Here is a 24,611-nt window from a genome sequence, read left to right as displayed (position 1 = left end):
CGCCAGAACAGGGCAGCAGACTGGCATTTAAACGCCAGAATTGCACTCTGAGGTGTTTTGAATGCCCAATTGGAGCAGGGATGAGAATTTCTTGACCCTTCAGGATCTGTGGACCCCACAGGATCCCCACCAACCTCAACTCACTCTCTCTCCTCTTCACACCTTTCCACAACACTCTTCCCCAAGTACCCTTCACCAATTACCTCCATATCTCTTTCCCAAATACCCTTCACCAATCACTCCCCCCTCTTTTTCCCTATAAATACCCCCCTTCACTCCTTCATTTTCACACATCACAACCACCTTCTTCTACCTTTGGCCGAACCGTATACACCCTCCATCTCCTCCGTTTTCTTCCTCTTCTACATCTTTCTTTCTTCTTTTGCTCAGGGACGAGTAAACCTTTTAAGTTTGATATGGTAAAAGCATTACTTTTTGTTTTTCTATAACCATTTATGGCACCTAAGGCTAGAGAAACCTCTAGAAAGAGGAAAGGGAAGGCAACTGCCTCCACCTCTGAGTCATGGGAGATGGAGAGATTCATCTCAAAGATCCATCAAGACCACTTCTATGAAGTTGTGGCCAAGAAAAAGGTGATCCCTGTGCAATTCAGCTAGAATTATCATAGAGGAAGACATCCTCATTGAAGAGGACAAGCCCATCACCAAAAAGAGGATTGAGCAAACAAGAGCATGAGGAATTCCCTCATCAAGAAATCCCTGAGATGTCTCAAGGGATACATTTTTCTCCACACAACTATTGGAAGCAACTAAGGATAGGAGCACCAAAAGCACTAAGGGTGGAACAACAAAGGCAAGGAAGAGACATAGAGGAGCTCAAGAGCACCATTGGATCTTCAAGGGGAAGATGCCACCCATACTAAGGTGGACTCATTCCTTAATCTCCTTGTCTATTTATTTTCTATTTTTGGTTTTTGAGCTTCTTGTTTGTCTATGTTTGTGTCTTCATTACATGATCATTAGTGTCTAGTGTCTATGTCTTAAAGCTATGAATAACTCCATGAATCCTTCACCTCTCTTACATGAAAAATGTGCTCAATTACAAAAGAACAAGAAGTACTTGGATTTCAAATTTTATCTTGAAACTAGTTTAAGTATTTTGATGTGGTGGCAATACTTTTTGTTCTCTGAATGAATGCTTGAACATTGCATTTTTTTATCTTGTTGTTTATAAGTGTTAAAGTTGTTGGCTCTTGAAAGAATGATGAACAAAGAGAAATGTTATTGATAATCTAAAAAAATCATAAAAATTGATCCTTGAAGCAAGAAAAAGCAGTGAAAAAAAGAGAGTATCAAAAAAAAATAATATGGCAAAAAAAAGGGAGAGAAAAGAAAAAGAAAAAGCAAGCAGAAAAAGCCAATAGCCCTTTAAACCAAAAGGCAAGGGTAAAAAGGATCTAAGGCTTTGAGCATTATAGGATAGGAGGGCTGGTGGACGAAATTGTGATCACTATTCTTTAAGTTGTTTTCATTGTAAAATAATGGAATTTGAAATTGGCACGAGTGGACACAACTCCGTTCAACTAACCAGCAAGTGTACTGGGTCGTCTAAGTAATAAACCTTACGCGAGTAAGGGTCGATCCCACAGAGATTGTTGGTATGAAGCAAGCTATGGTCACCTTGTAAATCTCAGTTAGGCAGATTAAATTGATTTATGGTTTCGAAAATAGAAATAAGAAAATAAATAATAAAAGGGATAGAATACTTATGCAGATTCATTGGTGGGAATTTCAGATAAGCGAATGGAGATACTGTATGGCTCAAGGACGCCTGCTTTCCCACTTCTTCAACTCAATCCTTCTTACTCCTTTCCATGGCAAGTTGTGTATAGGGGTTCACCATCAGCGGTGGCTACTTTCAATCCTCTCGGGAAAATGATCCTCTGCGGCTGTCACTCGCATGGCTAATCGTCTGGAGGCATCACCCATGGTTGAATGCTACATCCCATCCTCGCAGTGAAAACTACGCTCACGCGCTCTGTCACAGCACAGCTAATCACTGGTTGGTTCCCGCTCCTACTGGAATAGAATCCCTTGATTCTTTTGCGTCTGTCACTAACGCCCAGCACTTGCGAGTCTGAAGCACGTCACAGTCATTCATTACCGGAATCCTACTCGGAATACCACAGACAAGGTTAGACATTCCGGATTCCCAGGATCCTACTCGGAATACCACAGACAAGGTGAGACTTTCCGGATCCTCATAAATGCCGCCATCTATCTAGCTTATACCACGAAGATTCTGTTGGGGAATCTAAGAGATACACATTCAAGCTCGGTTGCATGTAGAACGGAAGTGGTTGTCAATCACGTGCGTTCATAAGTGAGAATGATAATGAGGGTTACTTATCATCACATTCATCATGTTCTTGGGTACGAATGAATATCTTGGAATAAGAATAAGAGAGATTTGAATAAAAGAGAATAGAATTGCATTAATACTTGAGGTACAGCAGAGCTCCACACCCTTAATCTATGGTGTGCAGAAACTCCACCGTTGAAAATACACAAGCAAAGGGTTCAGGCATGGCCGAATGGCCAGCCCCCATGTGGTCACAAGACCGAATGATCAAAGACCTAAAGTGATCAAAGATATCTAATACAATAGATAAATGTTCTATTTATAATAAACTAGCTCCTAGGGTTTACATGAGTAAGTAATTGATGCATAAATCCACTTCCGGGGCCCACTTGGTGTATGCTTGGGCTGAGCTTTGATTAATCCACGAGCTGAGGCTTCTCTTGGAGTTGAACTCCGAGTTATGACGTGTTTTGGGCGTTCAACTCCGGATCATGACGTTTTTCTGGCGTTCAACGCCAAGTTACGTCGTCAATTTCCGAATAAAGTATGGACTATTATATATTGCTGGAAAGCTCTGGATGTCTACTTTCCAACGTCGTTGAGAGCGCGCCAATTGGAGTTCTGTAGCTCCAGAAAATCCATTTCGAGTGCAGGGAGGTCAGATTCCAACAGCATCAGCAGTCCTTTTGTCAGCCTTTTTCAGAGTTTTGCTCAAGTCCCTCAATTTCAGCCAGAAATTACCTGAAATCACAGAAAAACACACAAACTCATAGTAAAGTCCAGAAATGTGAATTTAACATAAAAACTAATGAAAACATCCCTAAAAGTGGCTTGAACTTACTAAAAACTACCTAAAAACAATGCCAAAAAGCGTATAATTTATCCGCTCACCAAGGGCCTAAAGGAGTGAAATCCAGGCCTAAGCAGCTAAATCAAGATGTCCCTGACCATGTGCTTGTGGCATGCAGGTCCAAGTGAAAAGCTTGAGATTGAGTGGTTAAAGTCGTGATCCAAAGCAAAAGAGTGTGCTTAAGAACTCTGGATACCTCTAACTGAGGACTTTAGCAAAGCTGAGTCACAATCTGAAAAGGTTCACCCAGTTATGTGTCTGTGGCATTTATGTATCCGGTGGTAATACTGAAAAACAAACTGCTTAGGGTCACGGCCAAGACTCATAAAGTAGTTGTGTTCAAGAATCAACATATTGAACTAGGAGAATCAATAACACTATCTAAAATTCTAAGTTCCTATAGATGCCAATCATTCTAAACTTCAAAGGAAAAAGTGAGATGCCAAAACTGTTCAGAAGCAAAAAGCTACAAGCCCCGCTCATCTAATTAGAACTAAGTTTCATTGATACTGTGGGATTCATTGTATATTCTCTTCTTTTTTTTATCCTATTTTGTTTTCAGTTGCTTGGGGACAAGCAACAATTTAAGTTTGGTGTTGTGATGAGCGGATAATTTATACACTTTTTGGCATTGTTTTTATATAGTTTTTAGTATGATTTAGTTAGTTTTTAGTATATTTTTATTAGTTTTTAAGCAAAATTCACAATTATGGACTTTACTATGAGTTTGTGTATTTTTCTGTGATTTCGGGTATTTTCTGGCTAAAATTGAGGGACCTGAGCACAAATCAGATTCAGAGGCTGAAAAAGAACTGCAGATGCTGTTGGCTGACCTCCCTGCACTCGAAGTGGATTTTCTAGAGTTACAGAACTTCAAATAGCACGCTCTTAATTGTGTTGGAAAGTAGACATCCAGAGCTTTCCAGTAATATATAATAGTCCAAACTTTGTGCGAGTTTTAATGACATAAAATGGCGTCAAAACGCCAGCTCTCTGCCCTTTTCTGGCGTCAAAACGCCAGAACTGGCATAAAAGTTGGAGTTAAACGCCCAAACTGGCACCAAAGCTGGCGTTTAACTCCAGGAATAGCCTATGCACGTGAAAGCTCCAATGCTCAGCCCAAGCACACACCAAGTGGGCCCCAGAAGTGGATTTCTGCACTACCTATCTTAGTTTACTCATTTTCTATAAACCTAGGTTACTAGTTGAGTATAAAAACTACTTTTAGAGATTTATTTTGTACCTCATGACATTTTCATGTTTTACATTGTATCTCTACGGCATGAGTCTCAAAACTCCATTGTTGGGGGGTGAGGAGCTCTGCTGTGTCTCGATGGATTAATGCAATTACCACTGTTTTCTATTCAATCACGCTTGTTTCCATTCTAAGATATTCATTCGCACTTAAACATGATGAATGTGATGATCCATGACACTCATCACCATTCTCAACTTATGAACGCGTACCTGACAACCACTTCCGTTCTATCTTAGATTGAATGTGTATCTCTTGGGTTCCTAGTTCACGAATTTGAGTACCTCTCCTGACAACAGAGTGTTTGAATTCGTGCATCCAGAGTCTTCGTGGTATAAGCTAGGATTATTGGCAGCCATTCCTGAGATCTGAAAAGTCTAAACCTTGTCTCTGGTATTCCGAGTAGGATTTGGGAAGGGATGATTGTGACGAGCTTCAAACTCGCGAGTGTTGGGCGTAGTGATAGATGCAAAAGGATCACTGGATTCTATTCCAACATGATCGAGAACCGACAGATGATTAGCCGTGCGGTGACAGCGCACATGGACCATTTTCACTGAGAGGATGGAAAGTAGCCATTGACAACGGTGAAACCCTACACACAGCTTGCCATGGAAGGAGCCTTGCATGCGTGAAGAATAAGATAGTAGGAAAGCAGAGAGTCAGATGACAGAGCATCTCCAAAACTCCAACCTATTCTCCATTTTTGAATCACAAGTACCTTTTATTTCATGCTCTTCTATTATATTGCAAACAAAAACCCTTTTCATTATTAATCTCCTGACTAAGAGTTGCAAGGCAACCATAGCTTGCTTCAAGTCGATAATCTTCGTGGGATCGACCCTCACTCACGTAAGGTATTACTTGGACGACCCAGTGCACTTGCTGGTTAGTTGTGCGGAATTGCAAGTGTGATTGCAATTTTGTACACCAATGTCTCGGTTTCCTGTATCTAAAATGTAATATGGTGTGAAAACTTAGGCTAGAGGCCCTAAGATTGGAATTGAATTGTTGATGTTGTTGAATGGTTGAGGTATATTGTGTGGTCATATATGTGATTATGAATATTGATGTTTTGATGGTATGATGTATGAGAGATATGCATGTTTTGATATATGTTGATGATTGGTTGAGGTTGAATTGTGAGTCAAACCATGTTGATGGTGAGGATGATATTGATTGTATGTAATGATGGTTGATTGGAAACGGTGTTGTTGGAAATTGGGATGAGGAAGAATATATGACATGATAATGTATTTGAAATTGAGTTATTTGATTGAGATGGGTTAAAATGGTGGGATGGTGGTTTATGAATTTGATAAAAATGTTAATGTATGAGTTGAGGAGGCTTGAGGTTTATATTTGGTATGTTTCGGTTGATTTTAAAAAGGGTTAGAATTGGTTTGTTTTGAAAATGGCACTTTGTAGTTTTGTATGAAAATGTAGTTTTTGGGCATACTTTGATGGAGCATAACTTGGACTCCGGATCTCCGATTTGTGCCAAACTTGTTTTGAAATTAAATTGGACCTGGGATGTGTATGCCGTTCCAAGAACGGGTGAAAAATGATTTGAAACGGAGAAGTTATGCCCGTTGGAATATTGGGGTTTGAAACTGTGAATTCTGCAGCTTTTAACTTAGTAAAATTTTTGACATAACGCACTCCCACGCGTAAGCGTGGCCGACGCACACACGTCGTTTTCAAATGTTCACTACCCACGCGTGCGCTTGGCCGATGCGTACACGTCGATGTGCTGATTCAATTGCCCCATCCAAATTCCCGAGAGTTGTGCGGGAATTGCGCTGGCTTTGTGCGTGGGGCACAAAACGCACCCTCGCATACGCGTGGCTGACGCGCAGGCATCACTTGGCTTTTCTCCCATTCACGCGTGCGCCTGGGAGACGCATATGCATTATTATGACTTGTGACTTTCCACGCATGCGCGTGGGCGACGCACACGCGTGACCCTGTTTTCACCCCAAGGTTCATTTTTGAGTTTTCAAAGCCAAATTTCATACTTATAAACCTCCGATCTCACCCCTTATGTCTTAAATCATTATGATATGCCTAGCAATGGGATGAAGCTAGGAAATATGGTAACTTGTGAATGAAGAAAGGGAAAATTAATTATTAATGATGATCAAAGATGATTATATGAGATACGGATGATGGTGGTGGAAGTGCGTTATATGCCATGAGCCGAAGGGCTATAATTACTAAAAAATTGGCTGGCTATGGATTGAATTATGAGCCGGATGGTTGAGTTATTGCCAAATTATGGCTGAGCCATTGTTGAATTATGGCTGAGTATGATTGCATATATGCTTATTGAATGAGATGTGAATGTTGCACTTTCACTATCTGAGATACGAGTTTCCTTGGGTGAAAGCAGTGGCTAGCCACCACGTGCTCCAAGTGGAGACTCGATACTCTGCTGACCCTATGTTGTAAGTGTGGCTGGACACTGTGAAAGTTCCGGATGAGCTCGCCCCCGTGAATATACACCAGTGAGGGTGTTGGATATGAATTATGAATTATGTTGTGAATAACTCGAGTTGGGGATGCACGACAGAGGGATAATCTAATGGTTAGCTACCAGGACTTGTCGGGTTGGCTTTATAACCGACAGATGAGACTCATCAGCCATTAGGACAGGCATACATCATATGTATATTATGTGAATTGTTTGGAATTGCCTAATTGACTGCATATTACTTGCTAATTGTCCAAATGTCGTATCTGTTCCCTATTTCTATATCTCCTTGTCTGATATAATTGTGTTTGCCATATTATATTACTGTTGCTGGTTGGGAGGTCTGAAGGATTTGGAAAGGGAAGTATTAGCTAGACTGAAGATTTTTAGTCAGTTGCCATTTATGGTTTAGTCTGTTTATAAGCTTTGGTTTTTCTGTTGGAAGTTCTAGGATTGCCTTCGGCTTTTCCATGACATTACATGTTAGATATGTGGGCACTGTTACCATACTGAGAACCTCCGGTTCTCACCCATGCTAATTTGTGGTTTTCAGATGCAGGACGTGAGGCTCCTCGCTGAGGTATGCTGGAGACTTCCGGATTAGCGAAGATCCTTGGTTCTCGGGACTTTATTTTGGTTTTTTGTTTTTGCTTAGATACTTATTATCTTCATTAAATAATACATACTGTGTTGACTCCTCTTAGAGGTGATTTTGGAGAACAAATTTTGTAATTCGCCCTTTGGGTTTCCTTTGGGTTCCTTACTTTATATATATGTATATACTTCTATGCTCGGACCGGTTATCTTCGCAACCGGATCTAGAGTTTTGATATTCGTATTTTTGGCACTCATCTGTTTATATTCTTGCATTAGCTTATCCTTTATCCGTTACGTTACATTATTGATTGGAGTGTTACGCTTTTCAATTTACGATTTTGTTTTACCCCCCTTTTTCTTCAAAGGCTCCTAATTATAAACGTTGTTTACACTACTATGTATACTAAATTTTAATTTTGAGGTCGTAATGCCTTGCCATCTCTATTTTATGACTTAAGTATAAGACTCTGTATGGTAGAGTGTTACATAAGACGAGCAACAATCTTAACAGATTATTTTTGGGGTGTCCATTTTATAAGATATGTAAAGCAACTATGTAGAACTGTATTTATGTTAGGGCTTATCTTCAAATACCATATTTTTTCTGAGTTCTGTGAATTGATTTTTTGTAGGTAAGACAAATATATTGCAAGTTATTTTTTGTGGCATGATGATCACATTGCAAGACTTGGGATGACTGATACAAGGTATCTGGGAGAGAAGGAAATTGGGGATGTTGAAGAGCATCACGGGAAGCAAGACATGAAAAATAGAATCACATGTTTGGAGAAGAGGATAGTACCTTTAGAGATGAAAAAAAACCCAATAGGACAGTGTATTTGTGTTATTTTCATTGTCCTGAGTGTTGCTGTTTTAAATCGTAAGAATTGATCAATGATTGAAAAATGATAAATGTGGTAATTTCCTGCAAAAAAATTCAACATGTCCTTTGTATAAATAATTTGAATATCATGTATCAGTTTTTAGCCTGTATGTTGTAATGTATGTATAAAATTAAAGTTTGCAAAATAATAAGTAATCAAACATTCAAGAACTAACATTAAAGCTGTGTTAGTAAACATTCATGTTTAGAACTGACATAAAATAAAAAGGAAACCAATTTGCCAATAATGTAAACACATGTATGGCATGCTACCATTAAAAAGTTTTCACTTGACCAATAACTGGTAACCATTACAATAGCACACATTTATCCCAAAATAACATAATGGCACGATTCTTCACTCCGTTGAATCCTTAGATGTTGATGCACTTGGTAAAGTTGGTGGTGGAGCTTCCTGATTTTGTGCAGCAGGTTGTGTGTTAGATGGAGTTGGTCCTTGGGGAAGTTCCTGAACTGGTCCTGCCTGCTGTGTGTTAGATGGAATCGGTCTTTGAGCAAGTGAAGCTGGCGACTTGAAAATCTTCTGCTTTGGTCTGAACTTTAAAGGCGACTTGTGTCATTGACCGTAGATGGAGCTTTTCCTGGAGGTTTAAATGGACGGCTTGAAGTTGGGGCCGGTGGCCTAGCTTGAGTAACTGTTGGCCCTAGTAGTGCTATCACAAGTGTGGATCTTATCACTCTTGTTGGACCTAGTGCAACATTTGGAAGACTTGGGCCAGCTGTATTCATAACCTGGAATGGAAGGACACCAAAACATGACAAAACGTAAAGCACATCACATGGGAGTTAATCAATGCATATATCAAACAGATTACAATGACAAACAAATGCATTATTACAATAGGGTGTTGTTACTGGCTTGTTGAGCTGCCTGATTGGCTGTTAGAAGCATCTTGGGCATAGTAGTGTAACAAACTAACAAATTAATACTAAGATAGATTAGTCCCTAATGAATAGTGTACTAAGACAAATTGATCTCTGAAGAATACAGTACTAAGACAGATTAATCCCTGACCACTATAGTACTAAGACAGAATAATCCCTGACCAATTTACTAGGATTGATTTACTACTAGGCTTGTATGGTAAAAAAACACTATGATCATTAAAGTGTTCTTACCTCTGGTGGGGAGCTGATTGTGACAAAGGAAGCACCACTAGTGATTGGGAGGCGCTAGCTCCCTTCTTCTTAGGCCGCTTTGTCTTCAGCTTCCAATTGGGGTTGGAAAGAGCTCCCTTACAAGTTTTGTAATTGTGGCCCTTTTCACCACACTTACTGCAAGACACAGAGAATGACTTCTTCAATTTTTTCTCTTGCATCAATGGCTCAACAGGATCTTTCTGCCTATTATGAATCTTTGGCCATCCAATTAGTCTTTTGATGATGGGTGGGTCTGACTGTGAGAATTCAGTTCTCGGCCAAAATTTTGCACTTGGTACAGGTTTAATGCAGAGTACATACGTCCTCTTGATTGACTCCATACATAGCCAGGGGTGCTGATGAGCGGATAATTTGTACGCTTTTTGGCATTGTTTTTAGTATGTTTTTAGTATGATCTAGTTAGTTTTTAGTATATTTTTATTAGTTTTTAGTTAAAATTCACTTTTCTGGACTTTACTATGAGTTTGTGTGTTTTTCTGTGATTTCAGGTATTTTCTGGCTGAAATTGAGGGACCTGAGCAAAAATCTGATTCAGAGACTGAAAAGGACTGCAGATGCTGTTGGATTCTGACCTCCCTGCACTCGAAGTGGATTTTCTGGAGCTACAGAAGCCCAATTGGTGCGCTCTCAACGGCGTTGGAAAGTAGACATCCTGGGCTTTCCAGCAATATATGATAGTCCATACTTTGCCCAAGATTTGATGGCCCAAACCGGCGTTCAAAGTCACCTTCAGAAATCCCAGCGTTAAACGCCGAAACTGGCACCAAAATGGGAGTTAAACGCCCAAACTGGCACTAAAGCTGGCGTTTAACTCTAAGAGGAGTCTCTACACGAAAATGCTTCATTGCTCAGCCCAAGCACACACCAAGTGGGCTCGGAAGTGGATTTTTATGTCATTTACTCATCTCTGTACACCTGAGGCTACTAGTTCTCTATAAGTAGGACCTTTTACTATTGTATTTGAGCTTTTTGATCATGTTTTTATGATTGAACCCTCTTTGGGAGGCTGGCCATTCGGCTATGCCTAGACCTTGTTCTTATGTATTTTCAACGGTGGAGTTTCTACACACCATAGATTAAGGTGTGGAGCTCTGCTGTACCTCGAGTATTAATGCAATTACTATTGTTCTTCTATTCAATTCCGCTTGTTCTTGTTCTAAGATATCACTTGTTCTTCAACTTGATGAATGTGATGATCCGTGACACTCATCATCATTCTCACCTATGAACGTGTGACTGACAACCACCTCCGTTCTACCTTCGATTGGGTGAATATCTCTTGGATTCTTTAACCGGAATCTTCGTGGTATAGGCTAGAACTGATGGCGGCATTCAAGAGAATCCGGAAGGTCTAACCTTGTCTGTGGTATTCTGAGTAGGATTCAATGATTGAATGACTGTGACGTGCTTCAAACTCCTGAGGGCGGGGCGTTAGTGACAGACGCAAAAGAATCACTGGATTCTATTCCGGCCTGATTGAGAACCGACAGATGGATAGCCGTGCCGTGACAGGGTGCGTTGAACATTTCCACTGAGAGGATGGGAGGTAGCCATTGACAACGGTGAAACCCTTGCTTAAGCTTGCCATGGAAAGGAGTAAGAAGAATTGGATGAAGACAGTAGGAAAGCAGAGAGACGGAAGGGAAGGCATCTTCATACACTTATCTGAAATTCCTACCAATGAATTACATAAGTATCTCTATCTTTATCTTTATGTTTTATGCGTTTATCACCATACCCATTTGATTTTGCCTGACTAAGATTTACAAGGTGACCATAGCTTGCTTCATACCAACAATCTCTGTGGGATCGACCCTTACTCGCGTAAGGTTTATTACTTGGACGACCCAGTACACTTGCTGGTTAGTTGTGTGAAGTTGTGTTTATGCCATGGTATTGAGCACCAAGTTCTTGGGGCCATTACTAGGGATTATTTGATTTGTGAAAAGTATTGATCACAATTTCGCATACCATGTTTTTGGCGCCGTTGCCGGGGATTGTTGAGTTTGGACAACTGACGGTTCATCTTGTTGCTTAGATTAGGTATTTTTTTTTTCGAAATTCTTGAAGATGAATTCTAGAGTTTCATGATGATTTGTTGAAATCTGGCTGGCTGTGGAGCCATGTCTAATTCCATTGGACCGAGGTTTCAACTTATCATCACAAGAGCTTGATGATTTCTATCAATCTTGCTTTTGGAGCAGTGATCTGCTAAGGCTTGGCTGGCCATTGGCCATGTCTAGTGTTTTGGACCGAAGCTTTCTTTGAAAGCTTGGCTGGCTATGAAGCCATGTCTAATTCCTGGACCGGAGTCTTAGACTAACCATTGCATGATTCCTGGAATTCTCATTAAGAATTTTGATACCTTTTTCCACTTAATTTTCGAAAAAGCACAAAAAAAAATTTACAAAATCATAAAAACAAAAAAAAATATTCTATGTTTCTTGTTGAGACACTAGTCTCATGTTAAGTTTGGTGTCAATTGCATGCATTCATTCATGTGTCTTAGTGATCTTCAAGATGTTCTTGATGATTTCTTACTCTAATCTTTAAATTCTCTTGACTTGAGTGTTTTGTGTGTCTCATATGCATTCTCATTAGTGTCAGTAGTATACAAACTGCTAAGTTTGGTGTCTTGCATGCATTGTTATTTGATTTTAGTTGCATTTTGATTATTAAAAATCCAAAAATATTTTTAATTTGTGTCTTCTCAAGTCAATAATACAGAGAATTGAAGATTCAGAACATACAGCAGAGGAATTGCACAGAAAAAGCTGGGCGTTCAAAACGCCCAGTGAAGAAGGACAGACTGGCGTTTAAACGCCAGCCAGGGTACCTGGTTGGGCGTTTAACGCCCAAAAGGGTATAGTTTTGGGCGTTAAACGCCAGAATGTGCACCATTCTGGGCGTTTAACGCCAGGATGGCACAAGAGGGAAGATTCTGTTTTTCAATGCAATTTTTTTCAGTTTTCAAACTTTTTCAAAATCAAATCTTTTTCAAATCATATCTTTTCAATCAAATCTTTTTCAAAATCAATTTCTTTCTATTTTTAAAAATACTTGCTATCAATTAATGATTTGATTCAACATTTCAAGTATGTTGCCTTTTCTGTTGAGAAAGGTTTAATGTTTGAATCATATCTTTTCTTGTTAGCCAAGTCATTGATTTTCAAAATCAAATCTTTTTAAATATTTTTCAAATCATATCTTCTCAATCACACCTTTTTAAAACTAATCATATCTTCTTAACCACATCTTTTTCAAAATAGTTTTCAATCAAATCTTTTTGATTTCTAATTTCAAAATCTTTTTCAAAAATCACTTGATTTCTTTTCCACTTTCATTTTCGAAAATCAATTAGTGTTTTTCAAAAATATTTTCAAACTCTTTTACTTAATTTTCGAAAATTACTTCCCTTCTTCTCACATCTTTCTATTTATGGACTAACACTATTCCTTAATGCAAAAATTCGAACTCCATCTCCTTTGATAAGTTCGAATTTTCTACTTCTGTCTTCTACTTTTCTTTTCCTCTGACACCTAAAGGAATCTCTATACTGTGACATAGAGGATTCCACATTTTCTTGTTCCCTTCTCTTTCTTATGAGCAGGAGCAAGGACAAAAGCATTCTTGTTGAGGCTGATCCTGAACCCGAAAGGACCTTGAAGCGAAAGCTAAGAGAAGCCAAGGCACAACTCTCTGTAGAGGACCTAACCGAATTCTTCAAAGAAGAAGAACACATGGCAGCCGAAAACAACAACAATGCCAACAATGCAAGGAAGGTGTTGGGTGACTTTACTGCACCTACTCCCGACTTTTATGGGAGAAGCATCTCTATCCCTGCCATTGGAGCAAACAACTTTGATCTTAAGCCTCAATTAGTTTCTCTAATGCAACAGAATTGCAAGTTCCATGGACTTCCATTGGAAGATCCTCATCAGTTTTTAGCTGAATTCTTGCAAATCTGTGACACTGTCAAGACTAATGGGGTTGACCCTGAGGTCTACAGACTTATGCTATTTCCTTTTGCTGTAAGAGACTGAGCTAGGACATGGTTGGACTCTCAACCTAAAGAAAGCCTGGACTCTTGGGAAAAGCTAGTCAATGCCTTCTTGGCAAAGTTCTTTCCACCTCAAAAATTGAGTAAGCTTAGAGTGGAAGTCCAAACCTTCAGACAAAAGGAAGGAGAATCCCTCTATGAAGCTTGGGAAAGATACAAACAATTAATCAGAAAGTGTCCCTCTGACATGCTTTCAGAATGGAGCATCATAGGTATTTTCTATGATGGTCTCTCTGAACTGTCCAAGATGTCTTTGGATAGCTCTGCTGGAGGATCTCTTCATCTGAAGAAGACGCCTACAGAAGCTCAAGAGCTGATTGAAATGGTTGCAAATAACCAATTCATGTACACTTCTGAAAGAAATCCTGTGAACAATGGGACTAGTCAGAAGAAAGGAGTTCTTGAGATTAACACTCTGAATGCCATATTGGCTCAGAACAAAATATTGACTCAACAAGTCAATATGATTTCTCAAAGTCTGTCTGGAATGCAAAATGCACCAAGCAGTACTAAGGAAGCTTCATCTGAGGAAGAAGCTTATGATCCTGAGAACCCTTCAATGGAAGAGGTGAATTACATGGGAGAATCCTATGGAAACACCTATAATCCTTCATGGAGAAATCACCCAAATTTCTCATGGAAGGATCAACAGAGACCTCAACAAGGTTTCAACAATAATAATGGTGGAAGAAACAGGTTTAGCAATAGCAAGCCTTTTCCATCATCTTCTCAGCAACAGACAGAGAGTTCTAAGCAGAATAACTCTGACTTAGCAACCATGGTCTCTGATCTAATCAAAACCACTCAAAGTTTCATGACTGAAACAAGGTCCTCCATTAGAAATTTGGAGGGACAAGTGGGTCAGCTGAGCAAGAAAATTACTGAACTCCCTCCTAGTACTCTTCCAAGCAACACAGAAGAAAATCCAAAAGGAGAGTGCAAGGCCATCAGCATGGCCGAATTTTGGGAGGAAGGAGAGGCGGTGAACGCCACTGAGGAAGACCTCAATGGACGTCCACTGGCCTCCAATGAGATCCCCCAAGAGGAACCATGGGAATCTGAGGCTCAAAATGAGACCATAGAGATTCCATTGGACTTACTTCTACCATTCATGAGCTCTGATGAGTATTCTTCCTCTGAAGAGGATGAGTATGTCACTGAATAGCAAGTTGCTAAATACCTTGGAGCAATCATGAAGCTAAATGACAAGTTATTTGGAAATGAGACTTGGGAGGGTGAACCCCCTTTGCTCACCAAGGAACTAGATGACTTGTCTAGGCAGAAACTGCCTCAAAAGAGACAGGATCCTGGGAAGTTTTCAATACCTTGTACCATAGGCACCATGACCTTCAAGAAGGCCTTATGTGACTTAGGGTCAAGTGTAAACCTCATGCCCCTCTCTGTAATGGAGAAGTTAGGGATCTTTGAGGTGCAGGCTGCAAAAATCTCACTAGAGATGGAAGACAATTCAAGAAAACAAGCCTATGGACTTGTAGAGGATGTTCTGGTCAAGGTTGAAGACCATTACATCCCTGCTGATTTCATAGTCCTAGAGACTGGGAAGTGCATGGATGAATCCATCATCCTTGGCAGACCCTTCCTAGCCACAGCAAGGGCTGTGATTGATGTTGATAGAGGAGAGTTGATCATTCAAGTGAATGAAGAATCCTTGGTGTTTAAGGCTCAAGGATATCCCTCTATCATCATGGAGAGGAAGCATGAAGAGCTTCTCTCAAAATAGAGCCAAACAGAGCCCCCACAGTCAAACTCTAAGTTTGGTGTTGGGAGGCCACAACCAAACTCTAAGTTTGGTGTTGAACCCCCACATTCAAACTCTAAGTTTGGTGTTGGGAGGTTCCAACATAGCTCTGAGCATTTCTGAGGCTCCATGAGAGTCCTCTGTCAAGCTACTGACATTAAAGAAGCGCTTGTTGGGAGGCAACCCAATGTTATATTTTATCTGTTTTCTTTTGTTATTTTATATTTTTTGTAGGTTGATGATCATAAGAAGTCACAAAATCAATGAAAAAAGAAAAAACAGAATGAAAAACAGAAGGAAAAACAGCACACCCTGGAGGAAGAACCCACTGGCGTTTAAACGCCAGTGAGGCTAGCTGTTGGGCGTTTAACGCCCAGTCTGGCACCATTCTGGGCGTTTAACGCCAGAAAGGGGCACCAGACTGGCGTTAAACGCTAGAAAAGGGCAAAAAGCTGGCGTTAAACGCCAGAAATGGGCACCAGCCCGGCGTTTAACGCCAGAATTGGCACAAAACGAGATTTTGCTTGCCATTTGGTGCAGGGATGACTTTTCCTTGACACCTCAGGATCTGTGGACCCCACAGGATCCCCACCTACCCCACCACTATCTCTCTTCTTCACCCATTCACCAATCACCTCAACACCTCTTCCCCACAAAAACCCTTCACCTATCAAATCCCTTCTTTCTCTTCACCACTCACATCCATCCTTCATAAAACCCCACCTACCTCACCATTCAAATTCAAACCACTTTCCCACCCAAACCCACCCTCACTTGACCGAACCTTACCCTTCCCCCTCTCCTATATAAACCCATCTTCACTCCTTCATTTTCACACAACCTAAACACCACTTCTTCCCCTTCTTTGCCGAAAACAAAAGCCATTCCCATCTCCCTCATTTCTTCTTCTTCTACTCTCTTCTTTCTTAATTTGCTCGAGGACGAGCAAACCTTTTAAGTTTGGTGTGGTAAAAGCATTGCTTTTTGTTTTTCCATAACCATTTATGGCATCCAAGGCCGGAGAAACCTCTAGAAAGAGTAAAGGGAAGGCAAAAGCTTCCACCTCCGAGTCATGGGAGATGGAGAGATTCATCTCAAGGGTGCATCAAGACCACTTCTATGAAGTTGTGGCCTTGAAGAAGGTGATCCCCGAGGTCCCTTTTTCACTCAAAAAGAGTGAATATCCGGAGATCCGACATGAGATCCGAAGAAGAGGTTGGGAAGTCCTTACCAACCCCATTCAACAAGTCAGAATCTTAATGGTTCAAGAGTTCTATGCCAATGCATGGATCACCAAGAACCATGATCAAAGTATGAACCCGGATCCAAAGAATTATCTTACTATGGTTCGGGGGAAATACTTGGATTTTAGTCCGGAAAGTGTAAGGTTGGCATTCAATTTGCCCATGATGCAAGGAGATGAACATCCTTACACTAGAAGGGTCAACTTTGATCAAAGGTTGGACCAAGTCCTCACAGTTATTTGTGAAGAGGGCGCCCAATGGAAGAGAGATTCAAGAGGGAAGTCGGTTCAATTGAGAAGGCATGACCTCAAACCCGTGGCTAGAGGATGGTTGGAGTTTATCCAACGCTCAATCATTCCCACTAGCAACCAGTCCGAAGTTACCATAGACCGGGCTATCATGATTCATAGCATCATGATTGGAGAAGAAATAGAAGTTCATGAGGTTATAGCTCAAGAGCTTTATAAGGTGGCGGACAAGTCCTCTACCTTGGCAAGGTTAGCCTTCCCTCATCTCATTTGTCACCTCTGTTATTCAGTTGGAGTTGACATAGAGGGAGACATCCCTATTGATGAGGACAAGCCCATCACTAAGAAGAGGATGGAGCACACAAGAGACCCCACTCATCATGAGATCCCTGAGATGCCTCAAGGGATGCACTTTTCTCCACAAAACTATTGGGAGCAACTAAACACCTCCCTAGGAGAATTGAGTTCCAACATGGGACAACTAAGGGTGGAGCATCAAGAACACTCCATCATCCTCCATGAAATTAGAGAAGATCAAAGAATCATGAGAGAGGAGCAACAAAGACAAGGAAGAGATATTGAGGAGCTCAAGCACTCCATAGGATCTTCAAGAGGAAGAAAGAGCCGCCATCACTAAGGTGGACCCGTTCCTTAATTTCCTTGTTCTTTATTTTCCTGTTTTTCGAATTTTAGTGCTTATGTTTGTCTATGTTTGTGTCTTGTGATCATTAGTGTCTTAGTGTCTATGCCTTAAAGTTATGAATATCCTATGAATCCATCACCTTTCTTAAATGAAAAATGTTCTTAATTGAAAAAGAAAAGAATTGCATGAATTTTGAATTTTATAACAGTTTGATTATTCTGATGTGGTGGCAATACTTTTGTTTTCTGAATGTATGCTTAAACAGTGCATATGTCTTTTGAATTTGTGGTTCATGAATGTTGGCTCTTGAAAGAATGATGAAAAAGGAGACATGTTACTGAGGATCTGAAAAATCATAAAAATGATTCTTGAAGCAAGAAAAAGCAATGAAAAAAAATATATATATATTCAAAAAAAAATTTCGAAAAAAAAAGAGAGAAAGAAAAAGAAAGAGAAAAAGAAAGAAAAAGAAAAGAATAAAGTTGTGATCCAAGGCAAAAAGAGTGTGCTTAAGAACCCTGGACACCTCTAGTTGGGGACTCTAGCAAAGCTGAGTCACAATCTGAAAAGGTTCACCCAATTATGTGTCTGTGGCATGTATGTATCCGGTGGTAATACTGGAAGACAGAGTGCTTTGGGCCACGGCCAAGACTCAATAAGTAGCTTTGTTCAAGAATCATCATACTTAACTAGGAGAATCAATAACACTATCTGGATTCTGAGTTCCTAAAGAAGCCAACCATTCTGAATTTCAAAGGATAGAGTGAGATGCCAAAACTGTTCAGAGGCAAAAAGCTAAAAGCCCCGCTCATCTAATTAATACTGATATGAGCGGATAATTTGTACGCTTTTTGGCATTGTTTTTAGTATGTTTTTAGTATGATCTAGTTAGTTTTTAGTATATTTTTATTAGTTTTTAGTTAAAATTCACTTTTCTGGACTTTACTATGAGTTTGTGTGTTTTTCTGTGATTTCAGGTATTTTCTGGCTGAAATTGAGGGACCTGAGCAAAAATCTGATTCAGAGACTGAAAAGGACTGCAGATGCTGTTGGATTCTGACCTCCCTGCACTCGAAGTGGATTTTCTGGAGCTACAGAAGCCCAAATGGCGCGCTCTCAACGGCGTTGGAAAGTAGACATCCTGGGCTTTCCAGCAATATATGATAGTCTATACTTTGCCCAAGATTTGATGGCCCAAACCGGCGTTCAAAGTCACCTTCAGAAATCCCAGCGTTAAACGCCGAAACTGGCACCAAAATGGGAGTTAAACGCCCAAACTGGCACTAAAGCTGGCGTTTAACTCTAAGAGGAGTCTCTACACGAAAATGCTTCATTGCTCAGCCCAAGCACACACCAAGTGGGCTCGGAAGTGGATTTTTATGTCATTTACTCATCTCTGTACACCTGAGGCTACTAGTTCTCTATAAGTAGGACCTTTTACTATTGTATTTGAGCTTTTTGATCATGTTTTTATGATTGAACCCTCTTTGGGAGGCTGGCCATTCGGCTATGCCTAGACCTTGTTCTTATGTATTTTCAACGGTGGAGTTTCTACACACCATAGATTAAGGTGTGGAGCTCTGCTGTACCTCGAGTATTAATGCAATTACTATTGTTCTTCTATTCAATTCCGCTTGTTCTTGTTCTAAGATATCACTTGTTCTTCAACTTGATGAATGTGATGATCCGTGACACTCATCATCATTCTCACCTATGAACGTGTGACTGACAACCACCTCCGTTCTACCTTCGATTGGGTGAATATCTCTTGGATTCTTTAACCGGAATCTTCGTGGTATAGGCTAGAACTGATGGCGGCATTCAAGAGAATCCGGAAGGTCTAACCTTGTCTGTGGTATTCTGAGTAGGATTCAATGATTGAATGACTGTGACGTGCTTCGAACTCCTGAGGGCGGGGCGTTAGTGACAGACGCAAAAGAATCACTGGATTCTATTCCGGCCTGATTGAGAACCGACAGATGGATAGCCGTGCCGTGACAGGGTGCGTTGAACATTTCCACTGAGAGGATGGGAGGTAGCCATTGACAACGGTGAAACCCTTGCTTAAGCTTGCCATGGAAAGGAGTAAGAAGAATTGGATGAAGACAGTAGGAAAGCAGAGAGACGGAAGGGAAGGCATCTTCATACACTTATCTGAAATTCCTACCAATGAATTACATAAGTATCTCTATCTTTATCTTTATGTTTTATGCATTTATCACCATACCCATTTGATTTTGCCTGACTAAGATTTACAAGGTGACCATAGCTTGCTTCATACCAACAATCTCTGTGGGATCGACCCTTACTCGCGTAAGGTTTATTACTTGGACGACCCAGTACACTTGCTGGTTAGTTGTGTGAAGTTGTGTTTATGCCATGGTATTGAGCACCAAGTTCTTGGGGCCATTACTAGGGATTATTTGATTTGTGAAAAGTATTGATCACAATTTCGCATACTAGGTGCACATAGTCTTGTGGCATGTCATGTCACTTTCTAATGGTAGCAAGTGCATATATGCAAGGCATGCCTGAGGTAATGCAGGAAAACCAGCCAATGGTAACAAAACAAGAAAGGACAATAACAACAAAATACATAACGAATGAATTAGAGTAAAAACAATAGGCACTAGTAGTTGCCATCTGTTGCATAAGCAAGTGTACTTAATGAGGTCTACATCTATCTTGGTTGCCTTGCAGCTCACCTCAAACCTCTTCCGTTCATTGTCACCAACCCATTCCACCATCCACTTAGTGCTAATATTGATTAACCTCTCCATCCTATTTTGCTGAACTGGTGCAAGCTTCCCAGGGTGGTTGTCTAGTACTCGCTTGTGATTCACCATCCTCCTTATTAGGTAACACCTGATTTCTTTACACATGGTTAGGATAAGCTTACATCGGTGGTTCACGATCTTAGCATTAAACACCTCACATATGTTATTTGTGAAGTTGTCAACCTTTGCCCCATGCAAAAAGTAAGCCTTTACCCATATTTCTGGCTCAAACTTACTAAGGTATTCCCAAGCACCTTGGTTAACTGCCTTCAACTTTTCCATGCATTCCTTGAATTCTGCGACAGTAGTGCATCTAGCACAGTCCCACACAACCTCTATGATGTACAAGTCCTTGAACTATTTTATGAAAATTTTTCACATGTGCATGACGCAATTGCGTAGCTTTGTATGTGGCATGACCTCCTTTAGCGTAGGCAATAAACCCTGCATTGAGAAGGAGCAAGAAACAGTTTTACAAAGGAATGACAATGCGAAACAAAATTATCATATGTGAAGTTAACATAACATAACCAACATTACATTTTACCTTCTGTTGGTCCGATATAAGTTCCAATCATGGTTTGTATCATCTCTTATGTTCTCCTGAAGATTTATTAGGAACCACTTCCAAGCATCCTTGGTGTTAGCCCTGACAACCCCATATGCAATGACATAAAACCGGTTGTTTGCATCTTGCACAACTGCTGCTAGAAGCCAAGCCCCATAATATGTTTTGAGAAAACACCCACCGAAATGCAACAAAGGCCTACACCCATCTTTGAATCCTTGCTTACAAGCATCTAAGCATATGTATAATTTATCAAATACAGGGGGAGATTTTGGAATTGGCATGAGCTCCAACCTGTTGTTGAACCTGGATTGCTACTCAGAATCTGTTCACAATAATCCCTCATTCTCTTGTATGGTTCCATTTTGTTACCCATGATCTTATCCCTAGCCTCCTTTACTGCTCTGTAAACCATCTTAGGGTGGGGACATAGTGAAAATTCCTCTATAAGGAATTCTGTTACCTCCTTTGTGTTCATGTGTGGTTGGGTAGATGGTGGACGAAATTGTGATCACTATTCTTTTGTATTTGTATGAAATCATTATTGTGGCACCAGTTGTTATCACAACTCCGTTCAACTAACCAGCAAGTGTACTGGGTCGTCCAAGTAATAAACCTTACGCGAGTAAGGGTCGATCCCACAGAGATTGTTGGTATGAAGCAAGCTATGGTCACCTTGTAGATCTCAGTTAGTGATTGGAATCATAGAGTCAAATGGAATTAAATTGGATAAATAAAATAAATAAAAGGGATAAGAATACTTATGCAGATTCATTGGTGAGAATTTCAGATAAGCATATGGAGATACTGTATGGCTCAAGGACGCCTACTCTCCTACTGCTTCAACTCAATCTTTCTTACTCCTTTCCATGGCAAGCTGTCTGTAGGGCATCACCGTTGTCAATGGCTACATCCCATCCTCTCAGTGAAAACGTTCCTATGCTCTGTCACAGCACGGCTAATCATCTGTCGGTTCTCAATCAGGTTGGAATAGAATCCCTTGATTCTTTTGCGCTTGTCATCACGCCCAGCCTTCAGGAGTTTGAAGCTCGTCACAGTCATTCAATCACAGAATCCTACTCGGAATACCATAGACAAGGTTTAGACTTTCCGGATCCTCATGAATGCCGCCATCTATCTAACTTATACCACGAAGATTCTGTTGGGGAATCTAAGAGATACACATTCAGGCTCTGTTGCATGTAGAACGGAAGTGGTTGTCAATCACGTGCGTTCATAAGTGAGAATGATAATGAGGGTTACTTATCATCACATTCATCATGTTCTTGGGTACGAATGAATATCTTGGAATAAGAATAATAGGGATTTGAATAAAAGACAATAGAATTGCATTAATACTTGAGGTACAGCAGAGCTCCACACCCTTAATCTATGGTGTGCAGAAACTCCACCGTTGAAAATACATAAGTAAAGGGTTCAGGCATGGCCGAATGGCCAGCCCCCAAAACGTGATCACAGGATTCAAAATACAATCCAGGATGATAATATGATAGTAAAAAGTTCTATTTATAATAAACTAGCTCCTAGGATTTACATGAGTAAGTAATTGATGCATAAATCCACTTCCGGGGCCCACTTGGTGTATGTTTGGGCTGAGCTTGATCAATCCACGAGCTGAGGCTTTTCTTGGAGTTGAACTCCGAGTTATAACGTGTTTTGGGCGTTCAACTCCGGATCATAACGTTTTTCTGGCGTTTAACTCCGGACAGCAGCATGTACTTGGCGTTCAACGCCAAGTTACGTCATCAATTTCCGAATAAAGTATGGACTATTATATATTGCTGGAAAGCTCTGGATGTCTACTTTCCAACGTCGTTCAGAGCGCGCCAATTGGAGTTCTGTAGCTCCAGAAAATCCATTTCGAGTGCAGGGAGGTCAGATTCCAACAGCATCAGCAGTCCTTTTGTCAGCCTTTTTCAGAGTTTTGCTCAAGTCCCTCAATTTCAGCCAGAAATTACCTGAAATCACAGAAAAACACACAAACTCATAGTAAATTCTAGAAATGTGAATTTAACATAAAAACTAATGAAAACATCCCTAAAAGTAGCTCAAACTTACTAAAAACTACCTAAAAACAATGCCAAAAAGCGTATAAATTATCCGCTCATCAGTAGACATCTACTTCTCAATTTTCTTGCTAATCCAATGCTGATCAACTGCATTACTGCCTAAATTCCTTGTACAAGTATGTTCTTGCTGGTACGTCTTGACTTAGTAACACTGCAGAATTTTGTTGTATGACAAATGAACAGAGAAAGGACACTCCTCATCCTTGCAACCCACTCTGACTCTCTCTTTGTCATTCTTAATCTATTTTAGCTCCCTCCTCTTAGCAATGAATGAATCTTTTACCATCTCCTTAAACCTTTCAATAGTCGCAAACCTAGCTCTTAACTCAAATATGCCGTCACCATGAGCATAATCATCATCAAACTTAGGAAATTTATTACTGTTATCTTCATCCTCGGATGATATGGGAGTATGCGAATCCCCAGACTCATACTCAAACATGATTTCTTTCATCTCTGTTGGGACTTCACTGACATAGAATCCACCTGCCATTGTATTACCGGGCTGCACATCAGGCCCATCACCACCACCAAATTGATCATTCGGCCCATCATCCCCCTGAGCCCCACCTTCACCACTTGTTACAGCATTAGCGTGTCCACTATTTTCTACTCTTGCATTCACCCTCATCCCATGTTGCATCTTTTTCTTTCCAACCTTAGATTTTTCCTTTAACCCTTGCCTCTTTGCAACTGGCTTCTTTGGAGTCACTACCTTCCTTTTATTCTTTATACTTCTTTTTCTCTTGCCACCGGCAACATCGCCATTACTGTTAGTTTCAGTACTATCACTCTCAAATCCAGCTAGTGGAGGTTTGTACAACACATCTTCTATGCTCTCGTACCCGTCATCTGAGGAAGAGGATGTCTTTAGTTCTTCTAAAATTTCATCTACCTTCACTGTGACATCTCTATCTTTTCCAAAATCATCAACAACCTTGGTCAATAAGGTGATCAAAGTATATATGAAACTCAGATGTCTGTTAGTTCTTCATTATGTTCTCTCGCATTGCATTGATCCCTGCATCCTTAGTTAATATGTTCAGCCCAGACTCAATGTTGGCACTTGTTGGATCATACCAGTATACCGCCTTGTATGAATGGTATCCCAAACCCTTAAATAATGTTACAAGGTCTCCAAAATTCTCAAAGTCCAAATCCATCTCAAGGAACCTCTCTTCCTTTCATTTTGATAAACCAAGGATTCATCACTTGCGTTGACAAAGTTACCTCCATGGTGAAAAACCAGCACCACAAAAATATCAACCATTTGAAATTAATCCATGAACAACTATGTGTAAGTCCAAAAATAAAAACAAAAATTATGAATGAAAAACATTAATCCTACACACGACATTTTAAAAACAATTTTTACACTTTATTACACCATTGTTACCCACACTGTCAACATGTACACAGAATAACCAAAACTTCATCACTAAGCAAGGTGATCTTACCTTCTGACGAAGACAGCAACCACGACCTCAATGCAACCATCTTCTTAGCCTCTGACACCAACTTCACCCCGCACTGATTGCTCTTCTATATAGTGTAATTTTTAGAGGGAGAAACAGGGAGGAGGAAGTTTGATCGTTTGTTTTCTTAGGGTTTTTAGTAATTCTGTAACTCAAATATGGTTGTTATGGTATTGCATAAGGGG

The 24,611-nt window shown here is 40.3% G+C and overlaps 1 protein-coding gene across 1 annotated transcript; it reads right to left on the bottom strand.

Annotated features, from left to right (window-relative positions):
- Positions 1-8,738: 8,738 nt before the first annotated feature.
- LOC112776512 (uncharacterized) lies at positions 8,739-21,276 on the bottom strand. Its single transcript, XM_025820702.1, has 5 exons — positions 21,156-21,276; positions 20,841-21,093; positions 20,222-20,606; positions 8,966-9,133; positions 8,739-8,864 (listed from the first exon to the last, which is right to left on the bottom strand). Exons 1-5 carry the CDS (start codon positions 21,274-21,276, stop codon positions 8,739-8,741), a joined length of 1,053 nt encoding a protein of 350 aa, XP_025676487.1.
- Between the last annotated feature and the right edge of the window lie 3,335 nt (positions 21,277-24,611).

Source organism: Arachis hypogaea, chromosome 3 (genome assembly GCF_003086295.3).
Source record: "Arachis hypogaea cultivar Tifrunner chromosome 3, arahy.Tifrunner.gnm2.J5K5, whole genome shotgun sequence".
NCBI lineage: Eukaryota > Viridiplantae > Streptophyta > Magnoliopsida > Fabales > Fabaceae > Arachis > Arachis hypogaea.
Note: the sequence above shows the minus strand (reverse complement) of the source record. Positions and strands in the feature narration are given on the sequence as shown.

What these genes read in the sequence shown, in the direction of transcription:
- LOC112776512 (XM_025820702.1), bottom strand. Translation starts at nt 21,276, where the DNA reads ATGGTTTACAGAGCAGTAAAGGAGGCTAGGGATAAGATCATGGGTAAC. An exon ending in TTATATCGGACCAACAGAAG is followed by an intron (nt 20,607 to 20,840) that starts GTAAAATGTAAT and finishes GGACTGTGCTAG; the next exon opens with ATGCACTACTGTCGCAGAAT. An exon ending in CAGGAAAAGCTCCATCTACG is followed by an intron (nt 8,865 to 8,965) that starts GTCAATGACACA and finishes AACACACAGCAG; the next exon opens with GCAGGACCAGTTCAGGAACT.